The 13,003-nt window shown below is 39.9% G+C and overlaps 2 protein-coding genes across 2 annotated transcripts in view; one reads left to right on the forward strand and one right to left on the reverse strand.

Annotated features, from left to right (window-relative positions):
* The first annotated feature begins 68 nt into the window (after positions 1-68).
* On the forward strand, positions 69-8,163 carry LOC146462139 (small ribosomal subunit protein uS2-like). Its single transcript, XM_085085985.1, has 7 exons — positions 69-127; positions 1,930-2,102; positions 3,135-3,253; positions 3,750-3,893; positions 4,436-4,666; positions 5,935-6,036; positions 7,860-8,163. The coding sequence occupies exons 2-7, from the start codon at positions 1,970-1,972 to the stop codon at positions 8,088-8,090; spliced, it is 960 nt and encodes a 319-aa protein (XP_084942111.1). The 5' UTR covers positions 69-127; positions 1,930-1,969; the 3' UTR covers positions 8,091-8,163.
* A 2,700-nt stretch (positions 8,164-10,863) lies between these two features.
* The window catches only part of LOC146462140 (uncharacterized), a 6,143-nt gene continuing 4,003 nt past the window's right edge, over positions 10,864-13,003 (reverse strand). Inside the window, exon 3 of the mRNA XM_085085978.1 lies at positions 10,864-12,481. Coding sequence (XP_084942104.1) covers positions 11,449-12,481 — 1,033 coding nt within the window. The 3' untranslated portion in view covers positions 10,864-11,448. The remainder of the gene's footprint in view (positions 12,482-13,003) is intronic.

Consider the following 13,003-nt stretch of genomic DNA (forward strand, 5'->3'; position numbering starts at 1 on the left):
ATTTCTTTTAAGAATTTAAAAATGCCCTTTGAAACGTTGTGGTCCACCCCGCGTTTGATACCATTAGTACCACGTGGTCTCACTCGTTCGCTCTCTTTTCTTCCAGCCCTCGTTGGCTTTTGCGAGAGTAAGAAATATCCGTTGTTTATTCGTCTTTATTTCTGCGTTTTAGTGTCTTCCGTAGCTGAAAAAGTTTCAATATTATATCTCATTAATTCAATTCAATATTTATCGTATTTTACATCCCACTAGAAGTTTTTATTTGTCAAAAATTGACTCTGAAGATTCTACATGCGGACTATATCCTTGTAGCAGTTGAGAGTTGGATTTCTTAGTTTTTTACCTGTAGAATTAGTGAACTTAGTTTTCAGCACGGTGGCAACAAATGGTCACTTTCAACAGTTATTAGTCTAAGCTTTAATATGCACCTTTTGGTTTTGCGGCAACTGTTATTTACAGCACTAGTTTTGTTTCATTTGCACCTCACCATTTTCAATACCAACTCGGAAAGTATTTTAGTATGGCGTGCAAAGATTTTGGACCATGCATCCTAGTTCATGGCGGTTATATGACACATCACGTTACACACTACATGCGGTGGTTCCCATGTATTTTAATAGCCAAAGTTTTTGTTTAACCAATTAAAATGTAAAAATTGCACAAAATCCCCATTTCTATTTTATTGTCTTCTTGCACCATCATTGTGCGACCACATACATTTTTGATCAACCAATGAGATTGCGAGCTTGAAACAACTGGGGGAAAAAAAAGCCTTTCCATTTGACCTGGAAAGTTTGCAAAATTCCAACTGCAAATTTTGGCCGAATGGAAAGTGCGCAAGAAAGGAGAGTCACACAAGCTAAAACTTAGGGCACTATGAAGCTAAATGGAATTTCCAGAGGGTTGGGAGGGTGGAGGAGAGGTTGAAAAGGGGGGAAGGAGGACTTCTGAAATAAACTCTGCAACAAATATTGGAATCAATACTCAGTTAATGAAAGTACCTAAAAAACTCCCCTAACCTTTCTAAGGACACAGTGAAAAAGGCCTTCCACATCTGAGGATCTTCTACAAAATTTTAATGCAAACAATGTTGTTATACAAACCCTCTCAAAACGTACACTTGTAGCAGTAGTGCAGTATAGCAGGAGTCATAAACAGCAGGGTTTATCTAAGGGTGCCTTACCACAGCTGGGTAAGGGGGAGCAGGCAGCAAAGGTGAGGGTCCCTTGCTATGGTTGGAATGGAGGATGTGGACTGTGGAGGGACTGTCAAAGCAAACTCACCTGCCGCCAGCACATTTTGAGTAGAATGCACTACCAATATTTATTATGGTTAACTTGTTTGAAGAAAGAAAGAACAAAAGTTACCGCCAAGGCCCAGTTCAAAGCCTGATGAAGCTAGCTTATCCTAGGTTAATGTGAACTTTGATTCGAGTATATTTACTAATCCCTAAGGATTCGTCCAAAACATTTTTGTCCCTCGTTTTGCCTTAGACTTTTCTTGACCATTAGATTAAATGAGCCTCTAAAATCATCTTTAATGAGCGTGATGAAAACCTCGGTAAACTTTTAATCGTGGATTAGTGTTAATCTGCTTTTGAACAATCCGGCCCTGTCTGTAGCTGTTCACTGTTCAGGGAAGTAGTGCATCATCACAATGGAACTTTGCAATCATTCCTCTATTAAAGGTTATTGTGGGTCAACTGAATGATGAGGACACAATGACATCACTTGTTTTCCTGGGTTACATGTATTGACACTCTCAGGGATATTATTTGACTGCATTTAATCAAACAAAGAACAGGTCAATCTCAGTGGTACAAAGTGGTAATGTCAGAGTATTTAGACACCAACTGTCATTTGGATGACATTCACCACAATTTAAGCTTGATTCCACAACTGTTGTTATTTTTTGTTTTGCTCACAACAGGTTGTTCCGTCGTTACTTTTTATTGGCACAGCCAAGCATAATGTCTGGGGGCATTGAAGCTCTACAGTTAAAGGAAGAAGATGTGGTAAAGCTACTTGCTGCTGGGGTTCATCTTGGTGCTAGCAATGTAGACTATCAAATGGAAAATTATGTTTACAAACGAAAAACTGATGGTAAGATTTGAAAAAAATAAATTGTTTCCTGATGCTGTCAGTAGAAGTTTAGAAAACAAGTTTGCCTTCAATACATTTAAGCACACAAGCTTTTGACTCCTTCGTCGTTAGTGGCCGTGGGGGAACACCTAAAGAACTTGGGACACTCCCTAGACGTGTCCTCAACTACAATCATCAAGAGAGAAACTAACATCCTGAGAATGAAGATCAGAGAGGTCATCAAGATATGTTGCCAAGGCCCCACTCTCAAGAGATACATGTACAGCAGTTATGGCCTATCAGTGGTCTTTTTGGACATTTTGTCACATTACTAACACCACCTTAAGTCGGGTGACAAAAATTAACATGTCAGTATTTGACAAAGTCGACCTATCAACCTTGTACTCTTAATTGTATCATTGGATCTGGAAAGCTAACTTGTTTTCTGAACTAATGGGGAAAAAATGACATGCAAAGTTTTTTTTAAACATTTGAATTTTTCTAACAGAATCATTTGCAAGAATCAGTGGAACCTCTATCTGGTTAACCATTTTCAGAAGCAACCTTTCAATGAGCATCTGCTTTAACTTATGCCTGTCTTTTTCTCAGTCAACATAATCATCCCTTTAAGCCCTGGTATTAGCATGACTTTATAAATAATTATTATTCTCCTCACTGCTTTCATGTTTCTCGTGGTACTAGTCAGGGCCCCGGTTGTTCAAATCCCTATTAACTTAATCCCCCGAATTAAAGTGAACTTTGACTCCACTTTAATTACTAATAAATAAAGATTCTTCCAAACATAAGATATGACTCACAAGAGTTTGTTTAAACATCAATATTTAATCTTCGCTGCTCGTTTTTGTTATTGTCATAATCTCAATGGTTGATCAAGTGGTGATACTGTAAGGAGAATTTAGATGGTGGTCACCACTAAGGCTTAAAGGTTTAAGAATTGCTTTGTAATTGACCATCCTCAGGATGTCACCATCACCTGTAATTGAATTTGTACATTTTGAGACTAAGAAGTTTCTTTTCTTTTTATTGTTGTAGGTGTCCACATCATCAATTTAAAAAAGACATGGGAGAAGCTGCTTCTTGCAGCTCGTATCATCGTAAGCATTGAAAATCCTGCTGACGTGTGTGTGATCTCTGCAAGGCCATATGGACAGGTGAGTTTACAACAGTAAAATGGGAAATTTATGCGGGTTTGTGGGCTTCTGAGGTTGTTGCAGTTTGTCTGTTATCCCATAAATTAATCATCGCTTGCAACCCACAGACGTGCACTGAACATTTTGAACAAGGTTGTCATTACAGAATCATGCCCATTGAAACTTGTCAGCCAAAAATGTAGGGCAGTAGCCCCATTCCTTTGGGCACTTACGAAGGCAACCACTGTTTGTGGTCTCTTTTGGCTCAATTAGTTCTATTTCATTCACGCTGTTGACCAAAAAAAACCCATTAAAATACTGCAGCACTCTTAGCACAATATAACATTTTGTCCAAGTGTACATCTAAGTGAAATATTGATATCTTACATAGTCTTTATGTAAGTTACTAATTGTCTTGCTAATTGAAGGGTCCTTAAAACTGCTTCAACCCGTAACTTTTCCGATTCACAACAGTTTTAATTAACCCTCAACCTATTTTGTTTTCTGCATTTGGTAGCGTGCAATCCTGAAGTTTGCAAACCACACTGGAGCTACTGCAGTAGCTGGGCGATTCACCCCTGGTACATTCACAAATCAGATCCAGGCAGCTTTCAAGGAACCTCGTCTGCTTGTTGTGTGTGACCCACGCACTGATACCCAGGTATAAACCTTATTTTATACTATTATTACCTTGTCACAAGTATTGGGGACTTCAAGAAGGAGAAATCATGATTTATTGAATTGAGACAGACATGTGTCATTTTCCACACCATTTGGGTGTTCTAACCATTCCTAGCGACTTGTAGACATAGAAGATACTTGTGCACTGCAAGTCTGCAACATACTTACACCTGTAGGAAGTGTCAAAATCATTTCAAGAGGCAAATTAAAGGAAAGCATTGAATAAAGTAAAATCAAGTTCCCTGCTTACTTTCTACGTTGTTGCTTTTACATTATTTTTACGTATCTTGCAACCAAGGGTATGTTTCACTTTACAGTGCTTCATGCAACTTTCTCACAAAGCTTGAAGGTATAGCAAGACAAGTTGAATGAAACATTGCAAGTGTTATGCACCTTTAAGCTTCCATTGGAGGCTTAGATGCTGTTTTCCTACTAGCTGTTGTCTTTTATTTTGCTCTCAAGTGCTTCAGTAACAGTTGTAAGTCTACTGCATTCTCACAAATGTTTGTGTTTCTCTTATAGCCTGTGACTGAAGCATCCTATGTGAACATCCCAGTTATTGCATTCTGCAATACTGACTCTCCTCTGCGCCACGTGGATGTAGCAATCCCTTGCAACAACAAAGGTGCTCACTCTGTTGGTCTGATGTGGTGGTTGTTGGCAAGGGAGGTGCTTCGCATGCGTGGTAGCATCAGTCGTCAGCATCCGTGGGAGATCATGCCTGATCTGTACTTTTACAGGGATCCAGAAGAGGTAAAAAAATGGGATCTTGCGTCTTATAGGGGGCCTCGATCGATGGTAACGGTCGGTATGTCGGTCGACTGATGGTCGATATCTCGGTCGATGTATCTACCGAGTATCGGTCGATTGTCGGTCGAGTAGCGGGCGAGCGTCGATCGAGCATCGGCCGCTATATTGGTGATGTATCGACCGATCATTGGATCACCTTCGGTCGAGAGATCGACCGACAGTCGGTCGCGATAGCATCGGCAGTGTGTCGGCAATACATCGGTGAACCGTCGGTCAAGTATCGGTAAAGTGTCGGTCGATGCATCGGCCGATACTCGGTCGACACAAAAAAGGAACGAGGATTTTGCTTTGTTCTAAATCGGTTAAACCGGGACACTACGGTTTATTACGCTGGCATGTTTTTGCGCATTCTATTGACCTAATATGGTAAAATGATGCAATAGTGGAAGAATAAAATGAGATAACGACAGACTATCGACCCGCTATCTGTCGTTATTATATTGGCCATCAACTGATATGACGACCGATATAGCGGTGCGCTATGTACACGAATGTCAATCAAGATAAGGACGAAGTGTCGAAAAAACATATTGATAGAATATTGACCGATATATCGGCCGATACTATTGGCCGGTAAGAGGTGAAATATCGATGAAGTATCGGTGATGTGTCGGTGAAGTGTCGATGTGTTGCTATCTATATCGGCCGACAGCCACCTCGGTCGATACGACGACCGCCATAGCGGTACAACATCGACCGAGCCATCCCCAATTATCGACCGAGTAGCGACCGAGGCTCGACCGAGATATCGACCGTCAGTCGACCGACATATCGACCATTACTATCGATCGAGGCCCCCTATAAGACACAAGATCCAAAAAATGTTTACCCTTGAACTCTTGATGTCCTCAAACAAATTCTGCTCAATGGTCTCTTTACATTTCTGTAGCTCAGTTGTTGGGAGAATTTGCCAAAACATCAAGACATTTTGTCTGTTGGTTTGTCATACAAGATCTTTAATGTAGAGGATAAGGGTGATACGGAGGATTCATATTGTCTCTAATGTAGACAAATCTGTCCTTCAAGCTGTCTGTGTCAACACAACCATTTTAGATCAAGATGACCACTGGAAGTTATTGTTATATAAAAAAGCTTATCACATCAGACACCTAACACCACCAGCAGAGAATTATATATGCTTATTCTCCTAACAAAAATATTAACTTTACTGTTTCTGTCAACTCAATGTTAAACCTTCCCTTTTTAATCAGGCTGAGAAAGAAGAACAGGCAGCCATTCAACACCCTCCTGAGGAATCGCAGCCTACCTATCCCAGTGAATGGGGAGGTGCTGCAGACCAACAAACCAGCGAGGTTAGTAACTTCTTCAGGGTTCATGTGGGTCATGGAAATACTGGAAAGTCATGGAATTTCAATTTTATAAAATTCAGGCCTGGGAAATGAGTAGAATTCATGAAAACTCCTTGAAAATTAGATCTTTTTAGAAACATAATATTATTATAGTAAGTTTTAGTCTCAATAATTTTATTTATGGCAAATGACCCCATGACACCCCTCCTATTCAAAGGAATGAAAACAAGGCTCACACTTAACAGAAAGTTAAGAGGGTTTATATTTTTCTCTGGTTAAATTGTAAATTCATTGCATGACCATCAGGCCATCTGCCTCCCTTATTCCTATATTGGTCTTTCTCTCAAAACCTGAATTCCAACTAAGTTTCATACATGATCAGCGTTCAAAAAAAGTAGGGTCGGATAGCCCGCGGCTAGTGATTTTGCTATCAGACTAGTGGATTTTGTTCTTGACTTGCCTGACGGGCAAGTGAAGTTATTGAGGATTTCAAATGACAGAAGAACTGTGTAATCAATCCTGTGCATCAAAACGTTTTTGGGGCTGGTTGAAATGACTTTTGGGCTTGTACATTATAGCTACCTGCATGAATGGCAAGCTGTAAAACTGACTTTGTTTGCATCCTGATGATAACCAGTCTATGCTGAAATAGCCTACATGTATCTACAGCAATTTCAATTTCAAGGCAAATTAGGTTATTTAGACACTTCTGCACAAATGCTTTTAATAAAATGATTATTGTTAATATTAAGCTGATTTCGCGTTCCATGCTTTGGCCCTGTGTAAGAAGAGTGGAAGTGATGATTTGTTCTTAGCATCCAAATTTCCCTGAATTCGCTCTAATTTGGCATGCATACACACTGGTTCTTGTATCCAAAACATAGTTCCATCTTTGTTGAAGCTAAACAAAATTTCTTACATTGTAACAACTCCCATGACAGAAGTAGAGCTTAAAGACTTGTTGTCACATTAATAAACAAGAGTTCTAACTTGATAACAACTCTATTGACCAAAGGAGAGCTTGTTATCACATTGAAAAATTTGTTTAGGCTTAGACAGAGAAGAAGGGAAATCATTTCAAGCACCATTTAACAGTTGGTTCGGTTTTTAGGCTACAGTCATAGACTTGTTGGGTGAATTTGAGCCCTCTAAATCACAAATCACAGGGAACTATGTTTCTGATACAAGAACCAGTCTGTATGCATGCTAACTTAGAGTGACTTCTGAGAAATGTAGATGCCAAGGCCAAACCGTCACTTAACGGCCTTCGTGCACTTGGCCCTTCAGTTATTGGGAAGATTGACAATTTGGCGACTGTTCCAGTGATTAATGGCTGTGCTGCTAACCGGTTTCTAAAAAAGAAAAGTCCAACAGTATACCCACCAAAATAATTCAGTAGTAGTTCCCTTCATGATACAGAGCTTTCTCTCCTTTACCTGGTTCATTCACTTCTTTCCTTGGTTGTAAGAAAACTTAGAAGGCGAATGTTTACCTACAATCATGGAGTAGTGCTCTTAATTACAATAGAATAGGTGGGAGGGGGAACAGGTCGTGTGAATGTACTGTATTTGCGTTTGAGCAAGTGATTCCACTGAAAGCCCCATACCATGGAGTTGTATGCAACATGCAGGATTCATTGAAAAGTAGGTGCCTGAAAGACAGCTCAAAATTCAAAGTAGCTGTTTATTTATTGATTTATAACCTTCACCCTCCCCCCCCCCCCAAAAAAAAAAAGGGAGGAGGGGCTGGGGGACAGGCGTTTATAAAATCTGACGCAGATTTCCTTTTTGTGTTCTAATTTTCACCTACATTATTTTTGTTTTCAGTGGGGGGCTCCAGATCAGGCCGCTGCTCCAACTATACCAACTACTGTTGGTGAAGACTGGGGTTCTACAAACTGGGCCACTGAAACAACCCCTGCTGTGTCCAAGGACTGGGGTGATATCTCTGCTGCTGCTGAACCTGCAGCTAAAGAGTGGGGAGCTGAGCCAAGTGGTGACTGGGGTACATCTATCACCATGCAAGATGCAAACAGCGGTGGAGCAGATTGGGCCTAAGCTCCAACTGAATAGCCCTCTGAATGTAATGATGCCTTGACAGAAAGAGATGAATAAAACTCCCATAGATCCAGTGCTGTCCTGCGTCATTTTTCTGAACTTGAAATAATAGGGAGCTTAAGCACAGACATTCGTGAGCTACGGACGGCAACCGGAAGTCAAATCTTTTCTTTTTTGGCGCGTTTTTGCTCCTCACAAGGACTGGAAAAACTCTTCTTGGACGTCCGTAGCTTGACTTCACAAACGTGATGGCATGAAAACACCCTAAAACGGAAAAAATTGACCTTCGGTTGCTGTCCGTGGCTCACAAACGTCTGTGCTTGAGCTCCCCATTATGGTTGATGTCATTGCACAAATCATGTACATGTCTTTCCGCAAGGAACAGGAGTCAATTTTGACCACAATTCGTACCAAATTTACTGGGAAATTGCAGCGCAAATCAAGTTTTTGATTTTTAAATACATGAACGTGACTAAGCAAAGCAGCATGAGATCTTGTGACGTGTCTAGATCTGTTACAATGTAAAAGATTATCTACGACACGGAAGCCGCATGCATGAATGACCATGGGCATATCATCAGTAGCTTAGCTGTTTCCTCGAAGGTGACCAGTGGCATAATCTTTCAGCAGACACATAGTGAAATCTCTGTACATGCAAAGCGATTGGGCAAATAAGCAATTTTGTCTCAATCCTCTTCGTTTTTCCTTTCTATTTAAATTTTTGTAACCATAATAAGGGTTAGATGACAATATCCCTGATTTGCAAAAGAAAACAACAAACTGAAGGATTCTGGTAGTTGTAGTAAATGACACCATCATGAAAATGGCCTATTACCAAAGTGCGTTCCTGTTCTACATGTTCTCATTAACTGAACTGTGAACTGGAGTTGTTGCCAGAACTCTAAAATTTTTTATTAACACCACCAAGTTAGAATTATCTTGGATGGCATGCACCATGCACAACCTGCTCACTTACTGTTTCTTCTGGGCCCGGTTGTTTGAAAGCCAATTAAAGCTAATCCGCGATTAAAAGTCAACCAAGGTTTTCATCTCACTCATTAAAAATGTTTTGAAAGCTAATTTTAAGTTAATGGTAAAGAAATGTCTAAGTCAAAACTGAGGGACAAAAATCTTTTTGAAGAATCTTCACTGGTTTATAATTAAACTGGAATAAAAGTTCCCGTTAGTCCAGGATTAACTTAATCAGGCTTTGAACAACTGGGCCCTGGATGCCAACACTTGTAAGCCAACTTAGCAGATTTGGGTTTTGGACCTTCACTTTGCAGTAACAAGTTTTATTATATAGACACGAGTATTTTACTATAAACTACACCACTCGTAAAATTCATACGAAACTACATACGGGACCCGAGTGGCGTATTCTCCATATCCTCACTAGTGAGGATATTCATGACGTCATTTCCTACTTTTTCATGGTTGTTTGTGCAAGCAGTCCATGACCAATGGCGAGCGTGTGTAAAAAGAAAATTACACGGTGGCTTGAAGATAATTATAAATTTTTTTTGTTGTGTTAAAAATGATATTTTACCACTCGAAAATAAAATTCATATCTTTGCGCCACCGTGTAATACCCTCTAGCTATTTAACATACAAAAGAAGAGGGAGGAGTGGGAACAGGTCTACAACTTTCTCTATTTTTCTACATCCTTCACCTTGCATTAATAAGCTTGACTGTTCACTATGAACATGATTTTGACCGTGCATGCAAATGAACTTCACTAAGCCAAGTAGCGCTTGGAACTGAACATGTTGATAAAGTGAATTCCTCAACTTGCTCAGTGCCAACTGCTCCACTGCTCCAACTTGCACATGTTCTCAGAGAATGACAATTTGACTTAAGATTGGTGTTCACAAGCAATGTAAGCATAACAAAGTATCGAAACAGCACTTCTCTTCAAGTAAAAAGGGGCCTGACACAATTGCAAGGATCAAACTTTTTTCAATGGGACATTTTCATTACGACGTCATTTGACTACAACTACCAGATTGTAATCAATTGACGCCATCATGAAAATGGCCTAACATTTCTTAAGCTTCTACATATCCCCCTTTCACTCCATTTTCTCATGCTTATGGTTATGTCATTATGCTTCAATCAATTCCAGCTGTGACCATCCCCCTGGGGAATAGTTGGGCATTTCCCACACTGTCCATCCCGGGGGTCGGGCATTAGCCTTCCACCCAATTACCCCGGGGCATTTGACCATCTCAATTTTTTCACCTAACAGCATTGTTGCTTCTTTTTATGACCAATTCATCTGCAAATTCAGTCAGTTTTCTTGAATAGACGTCTAGATGGAACATAAATGGGATGCTAGAGCTGCAGAATGACCAATCACTCAAACTTTGTTTTAAAGGGTGCCAACAAAAATGTGAAGGGTTGGATTCCTGCCTGGCTACATAATCTATAAAGTACACTTGCAACAAGTAACCTTATTCCTCAAAAACAATGATATTTCCTCAACAAACTTTTTCCACCTGTTTTGACTCTACCTAACCTAACCCCATACATGTCCTAGGTCTGAGAAATGGATGGCTAAGCTGAAGGTTAACTTAACAATCAATGGATAACAACTACTGTAGTTGCTTATTAATTTTTACTAGAGATAGTAAGCAAGTGAAGACATGAGTGTGCAAAAAATGCCTCCAGTGTGATGTGAGGGTTGGGCTCCCTTGAAGAAGGCAGTTTTCATCAATGCTTGCACATTTTGCTAGCTTTGCTATCACTACTAGTAGTCTTCAATCACAAAAATCCCACAATTGATCATTTTTATTTAAGTTGATCATAATAACTATTTAACTAAAATTAATCACAATGCAAAAAAAAAAAAAACCCTCGTAACGCTTAAAACTGGATTTGTGTGTAATAGGACTACGAAAGATCTACAATGATACAATAAACCCAAATGAAGGTAAAACCAAAATAGTAAAGGGAAAGTACATCAGTGACAAAAGCGAGAGAGCGGGAATTGCAATCATTAGTCCTGATCTAGATGCACATGTAGTAAAAGCTGCACTTTGAAAAGGTGTTGGGACCAGAGAGCAATCTTCGCCGGATTTATCAGACAAGACAATACTTAAGGAATACCTGATTAGTACTTAAGGAAAGCAAAAGGGCTTTGTGACTGGCTTATGAATTCTCTGCCTTGTGTGCACCCTGTTTAAGTTTTCATTAGATTTTACAATAAAGTGAAGAAGGCAGAAGTGCAACTTAAGGCTATGCCTAAACTTTCATCTTGGTTTCCATGTTCACTAAAACATGGCACTTCTACTTCCAATTCTGCCTCGTGGCTTCTGTCACTAAAATAAACCAGTCGTAAAGGAAAATTATTTTTCTTTACTTTCCTCTGATCCAAGCTTGTTTCAGCACAGTGGGGTTCTTAGTGGGTCTATAGCGAGGTTGATACAACCTCTTAGTGTTAGAGGCTGCAGGTAACGACGGAAAATCCATCTCTGATATACCATTACTCTGTATTCCTGCACTCCCAGGGGTTGATCCACCCTGCCACACCCCAGGGGCAGGTGCTTTCTTATTCGGTTTACCAGCTTCACTTTTACTGCCGCTCTGACGTTTCGCATTAATTTTGGCATCTTGGTGGACAGACAACAATTCTTTTTGCCTCGCTTCATCAGGTAACAAATCCACAAGTTCTGAAAACACCTGCGGGAAATTTGTGCTGAAAAGATCACAACAATGTGCATAATATTCCTTAGCAGAACAACTACCTTTGCGGAACTTTCCAGAGAGCGCTTTAAACTCATCAAACTTTGATTTGTCATACGCCAGTAACGCCCGTATCTTCTCAACTAGCATTTGGTTTCTCTCCTGTGTATTTCTGTTCATCTTAACTTCTGTTTCAGCTGCTGAAAATTCCTGTGTGGGTGCCACATTTTCTTTAACCTTTTCTTTAACAGACGCGCCATATGGCAACTGAAAACCCGGAGGGGGTTTAGCTCGATAAGTCTGTTGTGACGCAGCTAATGAAGGAGGTTGACGAGCGGCTGCAGCAAAGCCTGGGGGTATAGCTTGAGACTGTTCTGGCATTTGAGCAGATGCAGTTAGAGTAGGAAAGTCATCTACCGAGTGTAATGATACAGCGTTTGCAGCTTTACCATATGAATAAGATTTATTTGGTCCTTTGGTGTCCTTTGGTTGATCTACTTTACTTGTAACTTCAAGAGAACCAAGCAGGGAAGGAAATTGAGCTAGAGCATCTGCTTCACTTATAGGCAGCCCTTCAGTGCTGCTATTTTCTTCAGCTTTAGGCTTTTTTGGTTCTTGTGGTTTAGACGAAGGCGAGGGTAACAATGACGGATCTTGTTCACTCAGTGAAAGGGCCATAGCAGTCTGCATGTCCACTTTTTCACTTCTATTTAACAAGAATGGAAACAAGTGCTTCATAAAAATTGAAATGCCTCTTGTCTAACAACATACTACAAACTGTTCAAAGGCAATTAAAAGCCTGTTCCTTTTATGTTGGGTTAAAAAACAGCCATTGATTTACAGTCCTCAATCATTGCTAATATTTCTTATTTGTCATGAGAGCATGGAGACGGTGCAAAGCAAGCCAGATTGGAAAAGTTTTGTTCACATGCAAAACTCCATGCACTGAGCTGAGGGAGTTATGATGATTAACTCTTATATGTCTACAAGGTAAATGAAAGACGGTTTGTGCACATTCTTGATACAAAATTCAAGACTCTTTCCATACTTTTTCCAATCTGTTTCCAGACTTCAGACTTCCAGATTAAGATTTAAGAATAAGAAGCAATTGGGAAACTCATGTACATTGTAAACAAAGGAAGCAATGGAATTTTGAATATTTTGTTTCCAGTAACACAATGTAGATACTGTCGTGTGCCAAGCATTACATTCTGCAGTTTGTACAGCA

This window comes from Pavona decussata, unplaced genomic scaffold (assembly GCF_977016875.1).
Source record: "Pavona decussata unplaced genomic scaffold, jaPavDecu1.1 SCAFFOLD_191, whole genome shotgun sequence".
NCBI classification, from domain to species: domain Eukaryota; kingdom Metazoa; phylum Cnidaria; class Anthozoa; order Scleractinia; family Agariciidae; genus Pavona; species Pavona decussata.